Source organism: Gymnogyps californianus, chromosome 2 (genome assembly GCF_018139145.2).
Source record: "Gymnogyps californianus isolate 813 chromosome 2, ASM1813914v2, whole genome shotgun sequence".
Lineage (NCBI taxonomy): Eukaryota > Metazoa > Chordata > Aves > Accipitriformes > Cathartidae > Gymnogyps > Gymnogyps californianus.
Genome location: NC_059472.1, coordinates 134343103 through 134355849, shown reverse-complemented (window position 1 = coordinate 134355849; position 12747 = coordinate 134343103). Strand labels below are relative to the sequence as shown.

The 12747-nt window shown below is 40.4% G+C and overlaps 1 protein-coding gene across 1 annotated transcript in view; it reads left to right on the top strand.

Moving 5' to 3' along the window:
• HDAC9 (histone deacetylase 9) overlaps positions 1-12747 on the top strand; it is a 488764-nt gene that overhangs the window by 199499 nt on the left and 276518 nt on the right. Inside the window, exon 3 of the mRNA XM_050892726.1 lies at positions 7781-7843. Coding sequence (XP_050748683.1) covers positions 7781-7843 — 63 coding nt within the window. The remainder of the gene's footprint in view (positions 1-7780; positions 7844-12747) is intronic.

Sequence of the window (12747 nt, the reverse complement as noted above, 5' to 3'; positions counted from 1 at the left end):
AAATTTGTTGCTTCCACAAGGAAAATTAAGACCATATTGCTCTTCGGGAGAAATCCTGGTTCTGCTGAAGTCAGGCAGAATAATTACAGTTCACCCACTGAAGTCACAGTTTCATCCTTTTAGATTGCCCCAAATTCACCAGCACAGTAAAAACAGCTCCCAAGCTGGTGTATTGATAATTTTTTGGCTTGTGGATCTGTTCCTTATCAGAGTTGAAGACGAGGAAGAAAGTTAGATGAAAACTGGGTCTGGGTTCACTGAAATATTTTGAAAAAAACAGGAGAGGACCGGGACTGAACTTCGCTGCCATCCTGGTCCAGCTAACCAGGAGGGTTTCGTGTGGTTTCGTAACAACAGTATTGACCGGCATGAGATGTGACCTTTTCATAGCACAGTAGCGGTCAATTTGTTACTGCTCCCCGAGGCATGTTTGTGCACATAACGCTGTTTCTCCATGTGCTTGAATGCTCCCCAGTGAGCGGTGGAGGAGCTGGGAGGGGAAAGAGATCCCAGCAGGCGGCGCAGCGGGAGAGACTGGTGTGTGCCCACAGCCCAGCACGTGGCCTGGCATCTCAGGTCCATTCCTTGGCCCACACATTAAAGAAGGCCCTTTTTAGTGCTTTATGTAAAATATTTTTTCTTGGCTAAGCTTCCAATGGCTTGTAGTGGCAGTTCTCTTACTATATATATTGTTTGATATTTAAGAAAACATCTTGCTTGCTTCAAAATTTAACAGAGCAATTGTTGTCCCAATCTACATGGGTATCTATCTACTATAAATCTACTATAGCTTTATAGTGTGGTTGTAGCATGTTATGTAAAGCCATCTTGTCCTTCCATGAATCCAAGCCTGGATTTAAAAAGACCCTACTTTTGAGATCTAATTATTTGACTTAAAAGGGCAGCTTTGAATAGCAAAACAAAGCAAACACTTTGTGGTTTTTTTCTTCACAAAGACTTTTTTCCCCAAGATGTTTACAGTGCACTCCATTGTGCTACTCCTGTAAAAATTATCGAATCTCATAGAAAAATAAACTTATTTTGGATTTAAAAAAATAAACAAAAAACACACCTATGCTTTTCAGGAGAGGGTGATTTAAAAGAAGAAAACTATTTCTGGTGTAGGAATAATTATTCTATTTAGTTCTTATTATTCCTATCAGTTAAGCAAAAATTCTTACTAGCTTAGTAAGAATTAACTTAATTCTTAGTAGCTTTGGAGGTACCTCCATGGTCACCAGGTCTGACCTGTCTAACATGGAGTCCTAAAACAAAACCTGCCTTAAGTTTGCCCTACAGAAGTGTTAGAGCTTTCTTTCCAGAGACACGACCACTGTTGATGTAAAGCTAATTTATAAGTTGCTGCAGTGCTTAAAACGTGTTTAAAATGTGTGCCCACTTCTGGCTTGAATTTTTCTAATTGATTGATTTTTCTTAAAGCCATATTTCTTAAAATAAAGACCATTTTAGTACACCACTGGACATCTTGCCCTGTGTATATATAGACAGTGCCAAGCCACCCCTGAACTTCTTCAGTAAACTTAGTATCTCAGGTCTTTGAGTTTCCAGTTTCCAATGGTTTTCCAAACTTATTTTATGCTTGTGGCATGTCTATCCATCCTCAGTTTTTCAGCATTCTTTTTCAGGTATCTATACTGGAACAAGTTACAGTATACCAAGAATATTCTCTTTGGTATATGCATATCACCTCACTACTGTTACTCAATATAACCTTGTTTATATATCCAGGGATTTTATTAGCCTTTTTGGTCCCGGTGTAATCGTAGGAGCTCATATTTAGTTGGCTGTCTTCTGCTGTGATCCTAAATCCTTTGCATAGTCATTGGTTTTCACAATGCAGTTTTCTAGACAGCAAGCATGGCCTACATTTCTTGGCTTAAATCCAAAAAAGCACTTAAAACCAGGCATATATTACAAGCTAGAGATGGCGTTCCTCTTGGTTCTCCAGCCATAGGGACTTAGTAGTCTGTTGTCCAGGAACTCTCAGTGTCCAGGTCAGTTGATCTGACCTGCTAGACTACCCGGCATCAGGAAATCCTGTGCAAAACACTGTATGGAGGTACAGATTATCTGCTCAGTAGATGTGCAACAAGCTTGAAATGCCTGAAGTACACTGAACTTACTGCAAGCTGTCACAGGTAATGTATTGCAAGCTATCATAAGTTATGTGCTCTAGGGTTCCTTTATGTATGTCCATCCAGGTGTGTCTGGTGGAGCTAGACATGGCAGACACAGTGCACGTATGCCCTAATGTCTCTCTAAGACAGCTGGGCATAACCATGGAACACCCGGTAAATCTCATGTTGCTCATATCTCCACTTGCCTCATTAATGGCACAAAAGGGGCAAAGTGCTTTGCTGGTCTGAGGCATTTATTTGTCAATATCTGATGTTGCTTTTGGCTACATGGCTTGTATTGTTTGTATGCAATTTACCTCAGCCTTGCTGCAAAATATGGAGATTTTAGTTCCAACCTGATAAATAACTGTGTCAGCAGAATAATTGAATTGTGTATGTATTTCCTAACCTAAATATTATTTATTTATTTGATAGCTCTCTGTGGTTTTTTAAATTATTTAAGCTTTGTGATTCAGGAAAGTACTTTTGAATTTATGAAGCCCTTAAGCATATGCTTAACTTAAGCCTCGTGCTTATAATCAAGTATGTGTTGTTGAGGGGTTGTCCTGAATCTAGGACTTCATTTCTAGTAGACTTATTTATGTGAACAGAAGGGTATATTTTAGGAGGAGAAAGAAGTGATAAGTCATCAGCTAGTTCCAAAAACCCTGAGCTAATTTGCATGAGAAAGATGCGAGGCTATCTATATTGTTATATGAGAGGTGGTAGAGACCCATACATTTATCTAGCGTAGTGCTCCTTATCCTCAAAACTTTGTAAAGTTTTATTCTCCTATTGTTTGTCACAAAATCCCCTAAAGCTACAGATACGCCTTTCTTTGTCCCAGAAAATTCCTTTGAAGCTTGAATTGAGCTTAAACACGTTTAGAATTGCAGTTTTCTCCTCACTTGAAAAATGCCCATCACATGATTTCACGGCACTGCAAAGAAAAAACAACATGTATTCCTGCACAGACAACGCCAAAGGCTTGCTACACAGAAAATTGATCAGAGGCATTCCCGCACTACATCTTTCCAACCAGAGCACGTGGATTAAGTGATCCATTTTAACTCCCACAGAGGCTTGGAATATGGTCCCTTGGTTCCAGGAGGGAGCAGAACCAGACCACTTGAGCATCTCCCCTGATTTCTTTCTGCTCCCGAACCATCTGTTTCTCTGTGGTAATAGTCTTCTGCTGTTTGTTAACCTAGTTAATCCTCAAGCATAAACTGTAGTAATTTATGCTGGGTGTTTGGGTTTCACATGGTACTAAAGGTATCTAATGAACTGTGGCTACAGAAACATCTGTTCTGTACAATAGTTAATTTTTTTCCTTTTTTAATTCCAGTGATTAGATATACAAAAAATAGTTAGGAGCTCTTCAGGCTGCGAAGATTAGAGGTCAAGCCTTCAGTATTAAAATAGGCCAAATTTAATACCACCCATGCAACCTTAATTTAGCTCCCACTTTTTTATGCATTGTTTGATATTGATGCATATTATTAGTTACTGCATTTTCACTTGCCAAATGAAAAAGGGGCTGAAGGAGAGTGGAATGGGACACCTGTAAGACTGCGGTATCCTCATTTAAGCATGCAACTAAAAGCTAGAGAATATCTCTTTATTTAATTTTGTATGTAATTTGTATGACACAATTGAGCAATATGGTTGAAAAATCTATGTAAGAATTCATTTACAAGTACGAAAACTGCAAAAGTTGAAACTAAGCTTTTAATATTAATGAAGGCTATGCTCCAGAATAACATGAGTGAGAAATGGGATATGCTAAAAACAACCAGTAATATACTGTTTGTACTTAAAAAGGAAAGTAGGAAAAGTGCTACTTAATTATAATGTTGCAGAGTTAATAATGCAGTAGAAATCTTAGCTCTTTCTAATTTGAGTGCTTAATTTCTCAGTCTTAATGTTGTAGTAATGTGGTTTCCAGATTTAATTTCCTTATATTTATTTGTTTTTAACAACTCAGAAGGAAAATAAGAGAAACACATTGTGAAACCCCTGTAATGAGATCTTAGTGCTACTAACATGCCTTACGTTTTCTATAAAGTTGCGGATTGCATTTAGAGTCACCTCAGCAGCACTAAATCATTTCAACAGCTTACTCTTACCTCCAGTGTCATTAAAGTTCTCCAAGTTTAGGAAAAGCATTTCAAAAAACAGAACAAAAAACCTCATGTTCCTGTATGAAAATGTCACCTTATAACATCCATAGCTTTAAAAATAAAAACCAGATTTTCTTCAGGCATGAACCCTTTATCCTTCCCCTGTGGGACTCTAAAGGAGCTATTTAAACTCATGTGATCGTGCAGTTAAAGGCTGGGCTGACTCAGCAAAGTGTTTAACTATATGCTTAAATTCTATTGCGATCAATAGAATTTGAGCATGTGCTTAAATATTATGATGAAAAGGGATGGATTTACGCACGTGTTTTAAAGCTAAGCATGTACCAAAGTAGGCCCATAATACGTCAAAGCAAGTCAGAAGAATTCAGGTTGTAAAAGCCCTACCTTTGGGGTGACTTAATGAGTAAAACATTTTGATATAATTTTTATATATAATCTAAAATATAAAGCACAATGCTGTAGTTATTATGGTCTGTGAATTAGCTAACATAGGCTAGTTTATGTGTCTGTCAGTTTAAAATACATATGCCAAAATGAAGAACGCTTGCAGCTAAATATCTGAATGTACATTTTCTACTCTTGAATATAGTTTCCTTTTATTTAGTTACTGAAGTATTTGAAGTCAGTTAGAGCTGTGAATGCTATCTTTAAAAATGCAGCTGCATACATAAGAAGTTATAAACACATATGGGTACCTAATACCAAGATCCCACACGCTACAATTTTCCATTTTCTGACCTGTTTTTAACTTATTCCTCCAGTGTTTCCCTGTAATACGAGATTTGATTATTTTGAGGCGCTGAATCACTAAACAGGGTGATGTTCTAGCTCAAGGGCATAAGCATTTCCACTTTTGTATTTACTTCTGTCTATAAAAAGCTTTTTCTGTGTTAGAGAAGATTTCTGTTTCTACTGGTGACCCCCCTTGCACTCGTGTTAAACGTCTTCTGCCCCGGACCATGAAAGTGCCCCGTATTTCCCACAAAATGTTTGGGTATTTTTATTTTCAAGAGAAAGTGCTCATGATACCAAATTGTCAGCTGTCAATAGTACGATGGTATGCGTGATGCTCATCCCCTGTCTTGCGCTGTAACACCCTACCTATCGCTGTGCTGCCACTGCCTGTGTCCGTGCCCCTTTGCAGAGCTGGGTGTATGCCGTCTGCAGAGCTTCGCCGCTTCCCCAGGAGGAGTGCTCCTGGGGAAAACTGGGGGGAAGGAGGAGAGAAGGCAACGAGAGCAGGGTGTCGAGCAGTGATAGGTGCTAACTTGAGGATCCTGTAGGGAAAACCCCCTTGTCAGCTGCTGCGGTCTCTGTCTGTCCAGGGGACAGATCCTAACTCTCAGCAGGACCAGGTCATTTGGCACATGGAGGAAGCAAAGGTTTGGGATGATGGAGGAGACTTGAGCCACAGACCTCCCAGGTGCCATCGAGTATCCAAACGTCATAGGATTGTCACAGTACTTTGTTACTCTGAATCTTTTCTTCGGTAACACAATTGTGAGAAGTTTAAAAAAAAAAATATCACCCTTGGCTATGATCTATCGTGTTAGTTGAAGAGCAGACAGACGATCCTTCGCCAACAGGCAGAACTGAGCCTCAAGTGTTGGGCAGGTTCTTGTGTCTTCAGGAGCAAAAAATGCTGGAGATAGTTGAGAATTTGGTGGATTTCTAGAAAGCTCCGAGACGACCTCTGTATTGGCTTCTTGATTACAGTGAGCAATCACGTCCCTGTGGCCATTGTTGCTCCCCTAGAGCAGGGACATGGAAGGGGACTCGTAATTCTGGTAGGTGAGTGGTCAGGCTGCTGTATCATATATGTAGGTAGTGACAGGTTTTGCTCACCTGTGTAACAAGTGCTTATGGCAGAGCAGGACCCAGAGAAATAAAGTACCATCTCTAACAGTGAAATGAAACTTATCTACGTGTAGGTATATTAATCAGCAAAGACGATAAGCAACTTTTGAAATATCATTATGAAAAATAAACTTCACATAGCATACGTGAAACCTGCCAAGATGCAGAGGAGCACGGTACTCTTGTCTGATACGCTGTCAAACACTGCTCTTCTGAAACCACATCATCTTGTAAAACTGAGAAAGGCGCCGCGCAAATTGCCTAATGCTTCTAAAAATAAGTGTGAGCTGCTCAGCCCCTCTCCAAATTTTAGCAAGTCAACTGAATAGTGCATAGTCGGTAAGCGTGTCTAACATGCTGTGCCACAACTGGTGACTTACTATAAGAATTAGATCAAGCATGCTAAATACGGAAAGGCTGCTTATAACTGCACGCACAAAACCCGGTCTCTCATTAACATCTGCCCCCACCTTCTGCTCCCCCCAACCCGATTAGCTTCAGAAATCGCCTCTCCCGAGGCGGCTGCAGGTCCTGCAGGGAGCAGGCAGCAGCCCGGCTCCCCCGCCAAAGCCAACTGCGGCGTAGCCAGAGAAACGGGCAGCAAAAATAGAACAGCAGGATGGCTGCGCGTGGGTGAGGCAGAAACCACATTGCCAGCAAAACCTCCCGGCGTTATTTTAGGACCGATACAGAGGCCGTGGCGTTTTGCTCGCTTTTCACAAAATACTCCCCGGGGGAGGGCAAGGAGGGAGAGGGGCGCGAGTCCCGGGTGAGGAGCGTTTCTGTCCTGCTCCCTGCCTTCCCTTCCTCCCTCCCTGGCTTCTCCCCACCGAAACGGGCTGGGCAGGGGGAAGGGGTTAATCGCGCTCGAGGCCGAGCAGCGGAGGGAGGACTGCCGGCAGTTTGAAAGACAGAGACTGGACAGCTGTGTTTGCTGTGGTATTTTTAAACGCATTAATGCAGGCTCCAATCACCCGGCCATGCTTGACCTATTTTTGGCTCAGGCTGGCCATTGTTCTATTTCTGCCGCCGCTGGGCCACGCGGGTGTCGATTCAAATGCAAATGAGTTATCGCTGCTGCTCCCGCCAACTTCGCCCAGCCGCCCGGCCGAGGGAGAGCCGGCCAGGGAGAGGAGAGGGGCACGGGGACAGCAACACTGGTCCGGGCTGGGGTAATTCAGACTAATCCCTCGGGGCCTCCCGGTCCCTGGAAAGGTGGCTTATTCGGTTTGATGGTTTTTAAGAGGCTGTGTTTCCCCCCCGCCCCGCCAGAAAGCCCGAAGCGCAGAGATATTTCTTCATTTCTTCTTCCACCTGCCGTTGGCTGCCCGAACGCAACTGCTCAAACTCGGCGGCGCACAGCCCCCCGCGCGCTCGCAGCTCCCTTCCAGCAGGCGGGGGCTGCCGAGAGTGGATTTGGGGTTTTTTCCCTCTCCCGATAGATACTTGTGCAAATGCTTAAACATTGCTAATTGCCGAAGCGTATTATCTTACAACCCTTGCTGGAGGAGGTAGGACCGCAGAGGGTCGTGCCTGACGCCCCTGTGCAAGTGCAGTGATGAATCTCTCGTGTAGCTGAAGTGCAGACCAGTTGGAATATGCTGCAAACAATTTACGAGAGTGAATCGTGTTTTTCCTCAGATGGGGTTTCTGGACGTGAACAGCTCTTGGCTCAGCAAAGAATGCACAGTATGATCAGCTCAGGTAAGAGACAGCTCCGTACCTCAGACTTCAGTGGCTGACCGGGAAAATACAGCCTAGCACGACAAGAAAACACCCTTCCTTTAAAGAAGTTACTTTATTTTTGTGGGCTTTATGTAAGTCGTTGTTAAATAATTATGGTAGTATGTTAGATAGCAGCTGCTGCTTTTACGGGGAGTTTGTCTCCTTCAGTCTGCTGCTTTCCAGCCAGAGCAAAATGCTCACAACCAAAATCTAGTTTGGGATTCCTTGTTTGTTTTGTTGCGTGGTTGCAAAATGGGACTTGTGGTACACGCTTATTCACAGAGAGAGGCTTCCTCAGACAGACCTTGTCAGGAGGCTGCAGTTAGAGCCCCTCATAGGCAATTCTGGTCATATGTCTATTGTAAACAGGATTTGGTCTTTCTGTGAGTTTCCTTTTCTCCAGTTTGCATACAAAGGGAGTTTAATACTAATTCCTTTCTCTTTTCATTACAGTGTTACTTTAAAATGTCTTTAATATGCATGGCTATTTTGTTACTTTAAAAATATTTGTGAACCTGGCAATGGTAGTCATATGTAATGACTCACTGAGATGTAAATTAGATGTGTTTTTTAATGAAAGTATTTCAAAGCTGCTCTGAAAGAACACTGAACGTTTCCTCATGTATTTGAAGCTACCCTTGTATTTTCTAGTTTCTTTGCTAGCTGTGTTTGAGACCTGCAAATGATGTGCTGAGGATGAATTAAGTTGGAAGAATTGTTACCATTCAGATAAAATGTCAATTTAGACAGGCTAAAAAAGTCAAAATTTCAGGCTACTCTTGCCCATTCTCTCTTAAACTCTGTGAATTCCAGTTCTGTTTTTATTGGGCTGAAAAAAGCTCTGGCTTTTGAGGCACAATGTTGTCTGTTTTATATCTTTTTAATCGTAGGTTTCTGACTTTGTTTTTCGTAAAGTTGGCTTTATAGAGGACCTATATGTAGAATGCAGGGTGAATTGTTTACATGTACTTTAGTCTTAGTTTACCCTCCTTTTTCTCTTTTTCTTTTTCTTTTTCTTTTTCTTTTTCTTTTTCTTTTTCTTTTTCTTTTCTTTTTCTTTTTCTTTTTCTTTTTCTTTTTCTTTTTCTTTTTCTTTTTCTTTTTCTTTTTTCTTTCACAAAACTTGGCAGTGCTTCTCAGTTTTTAAGATTAATTATGTGTGTAGACCACAGCTCTCTTCATGTATTGCCTGTTTTTGTACACCTGTTGAGCCCATGTTTGTTTGTTTGTTTTTAAAAAAACCTGTTTCTTTTCCTGCTTTATAGAAAAAGATCTTAAAGTTTTACTTGTGTTTCTTTCTTACATACAATTTTAGAGCGGACTTCTAGTTTCAGATATGAAAATAAATTGTGAGAGATTGTGTCAAATGGTAATATCTTTTCTGTTAGAAAAGTCTTAGATATGTTTTAACCTCATGATTAGTGCTTTTCAGTATAGAAAGCCAAGGCTACCTCCTTATGATTATAGACTGAAGGAGGGAATGAGAGATTGAAAAGCTATTATGTGCAGGTTAAAATCATGAGAATACCTAAGGGGAATGGAGACTTCCAACTGGTAATGTTTAAGATTGACAATTTTTCTATTGCTTTATAAAGCTGCTGGGTTGGTTTGTTTCTTTTTGGATCGCTCAAAGAATTTACTATTTCTCTAACTTCTTAGAAGAGATGTTGATCACCAATTACAGTTCCTTTGTCAAGGACAGAAATCAGGTGAAAGACTTGTTTACAAATATGAACAACGAAGCTCTAGCAAAGACAGTGGGTAAAAGCAGAAGTTTCTCTGAAAATGTTGTAGTTCTGCAAAGCCATCTACAGTGTCGACCTCTGGTTCAAGAATTACTGCTTTTCTTTGGTTTTCCTGAACAGCTCAGCAGGTGTCCAGTGCTTTTGTATTGGTCAAAGAGATAAGACTGACTGGTTCCCCTCCCTCCTTTTCTTTTTAATACTATGTCAAGTTGAAGTTAGCTGTACGCAAGTGAAAATCTGGGTTTTTTAGCTCACTATGCTACCTTGTAACTGCCAACTAATGTTGCTTGAGTAATAGCAATTTTCTCATTTGAAACACAAGAAAAGGAGGTAATTTTCTGTAAGTTTATAGCTCTGCTTTTCTTCACTGGAGACAAGAATATCATGTAACAGTTGATTTTTATCTGATATTACATTAGGCCCATATAACATATACAATTTCCCCTGTAGTACCAAGTAGAACAGAGGGGGTTTTTAGACTTTAAAAAAAAAAAAACAAACCAAACTTAGTCAAGAACATTATCCAGGTAAAAGATGTTTAAATATATATTCTGTAGAACACAAAATATTCCTCAGCGTTTCTGTTGACCTTTAAAATACACAACTAGACTGCAAGTAGTTGACATTGTACATAGTCTGCAGTTTAATTCATGTCACATGAAACCACAAAGCCTGGTGCTGCTGTCGATTACCTTCGGTTCCCTTGAGTCCAGGATCTTGCAGGATCAGGCCTGATAACCTTTCAGGTATTGTCTCCCTCTATGCTGCATGTAGGGGAGAAAGAAATAGCCAGGATATGACGATGTGCTCTAGTGTTTGGAGTAGCTAGAATCATTTATTTGAATTTTGCTTATCACAGTGTCCTTAAAGTTATCTTCAGTTACATGTATGTGACTTTTGCTCAGGTTAAAAAGTTGCACATATTTAAGAAAAGTGCAGATCCCTGAACATTTACATTCTGCACCCTTGATATTCTTGAAGTCTTTGAAGCAAGCACAACTTAAACACTCAATGGATTTTTAGGTTTGCTAGTTTCCAGATACAACGGGCATGTATTATGCAACTCTGATTTTAAACTGGGCTGGAGCCACCCCCAAAGAGGACAGATTCAATAGCCAATGGATACGTATTTGCGAAGCAAACTGTCTAAGGAATTTCTGACAATAGCAGGCATAGGAAATACTTCTGTCATGTGAAGCAGTTCTTCTGGTATTCCCTCAATTACTGCTTTGCCTGTCTGTCTCCATCCCTGCTTGTAAATCATACTATGAATGAGATGATCTGGATAGGTACCAATCAAAAGTCTAATTATGAATGGAGCAATCTAGATCGGCACTGACTCAAGAAGCTGTGTAATTTGCAGACACCTACACCTTACTGCAGAGAGCAGTTTCAGCTATCTTGAGAAGACTGAACTAGATTCTCCCATATGGTACCGTTGCTCTAAAATGCAGCAGTAAGTGCTGTGCATCTTTATTTAAGAAAATGATGCTGATGTATTCTTATTTGACACCATAATTATTTTAGTTTCACGATTTAAAAAATAGATCTGGAGTCTAAAGCCTCTAATTTAGCTGGAATTGGTGTTTAACTATGCTGTTGCTTTTGTTTTACCCAAAAAGTGTCAACTTCCATGTGTGTGCAATGCCACAGTGGACCCTAGCATTCAGCTGGCCTCTTATCTTACCACAATATAAGTAATAAACTACAAGTCCTTGAAAAAAACATTTGGTGCAGCATAGTCCATGGCAAGAACGCTCATTAAAATGTAGTCAATAAATGACTAATGCAGGGCTACATTACTCAAATAGATGTCAGTTGTGTGAAGGAGAAGAAAGAACCTACCCAGCTGTGGTATCAGTAGATGTGAGACTTTAAGAAGTAATGCCGAGTTCATTAACTTTTGGTGATTTAATGTACTGTGCTGTTTTTCCAAAGGGTAAGGTTGCTACGTTTGCTTCACTGGCCGTATTTTGACGTACAGCCTTGCACTGGCCTGCCTAAATTCCGCCTTGGCTTTTATTGGATAAGGCATCCTCTGCTTCCTGTCCAAAGCTGTTGTGTTGAAAAATCAAGAGTTCAAGGAGATCTTGAGCTTAAAGCCTTGGCTCGTCACCAAGTTGACAGGTGACCTGAGCAAGTTACGCAATCCTGCTTACGTCAGCTAACCCTTTGTGAAATGCAGAAAATGATACCTGTCAGGCTCAGGAATCTATAGAGCAATACTATTCGAAAGGGAATATAATGATTAAGAATGATTAATTTGATTGACTTCATCTAGCTACAGGCTTGCAAAACACCTGCAATTTCAGAAATGTAGTAAGTAAATGTAGTCACAGTATTTTATTCTCTGCACCAGTCAGGAAATTCAAGCTGTGTCACTTGAATATAAATGCCAGAATCAATGCTACACACATCATGTTGTATGTGGGTTGACAGGTCCTCATGAACTATCTTCCTTCCGTAAACCTCAATGTACAAAATTTTCAGGGAAAATTCTTTGGTATTTGCTCTCCCGTTTTTTTTCTGGCCAAACAAAACTTTCACCTGCTCAGCTGTTGCTGTGGAGAGATTGCAGAAAGCAAATTCATTTAAAGGTTTGCTCTGATATTCATTAAAAACTTGACATATTTGCATATCTGAATCGGGTAATGTAAACTTCTTACAGATACAAAATGTTGCATATGTGGTATCTCAGGCAATAACTCTTCAGAGAAAGCGAGAAAAGATATGCTGAGCTTTTACTTTGCGATTCTCTTCAGAGTAATGAAAAAAATTGAGTGTGAAAATTCAGTTCAGGGACGTTCTGGATAACAGCCGGAGAGGCTTTTTCAATGCCTGTTGTAAAGGCTAGGTAGAAAAAAATCTTGTGCTTCATAGTAGTAGCTGAAGTATTTGAATTAATTGTTACAGAAGAGTAAAATCCTAGCCTTAACAATTAATACAACAAGAAGAGATGAGCAACACAGACCTGCAGGTCTTATGTAGTTAAAATCTCACTGGTTTTGAGTAGAGGCTCTGGCCAGTAATGTATGCTGGACAAGACATTGGTTACGAATTCAGTTGAACAAAAATGTGGTAAAATGGAATGAAGCTGCTTTTTCTGTTTTTACGTTATTGAGAAGACATTGAGTACAG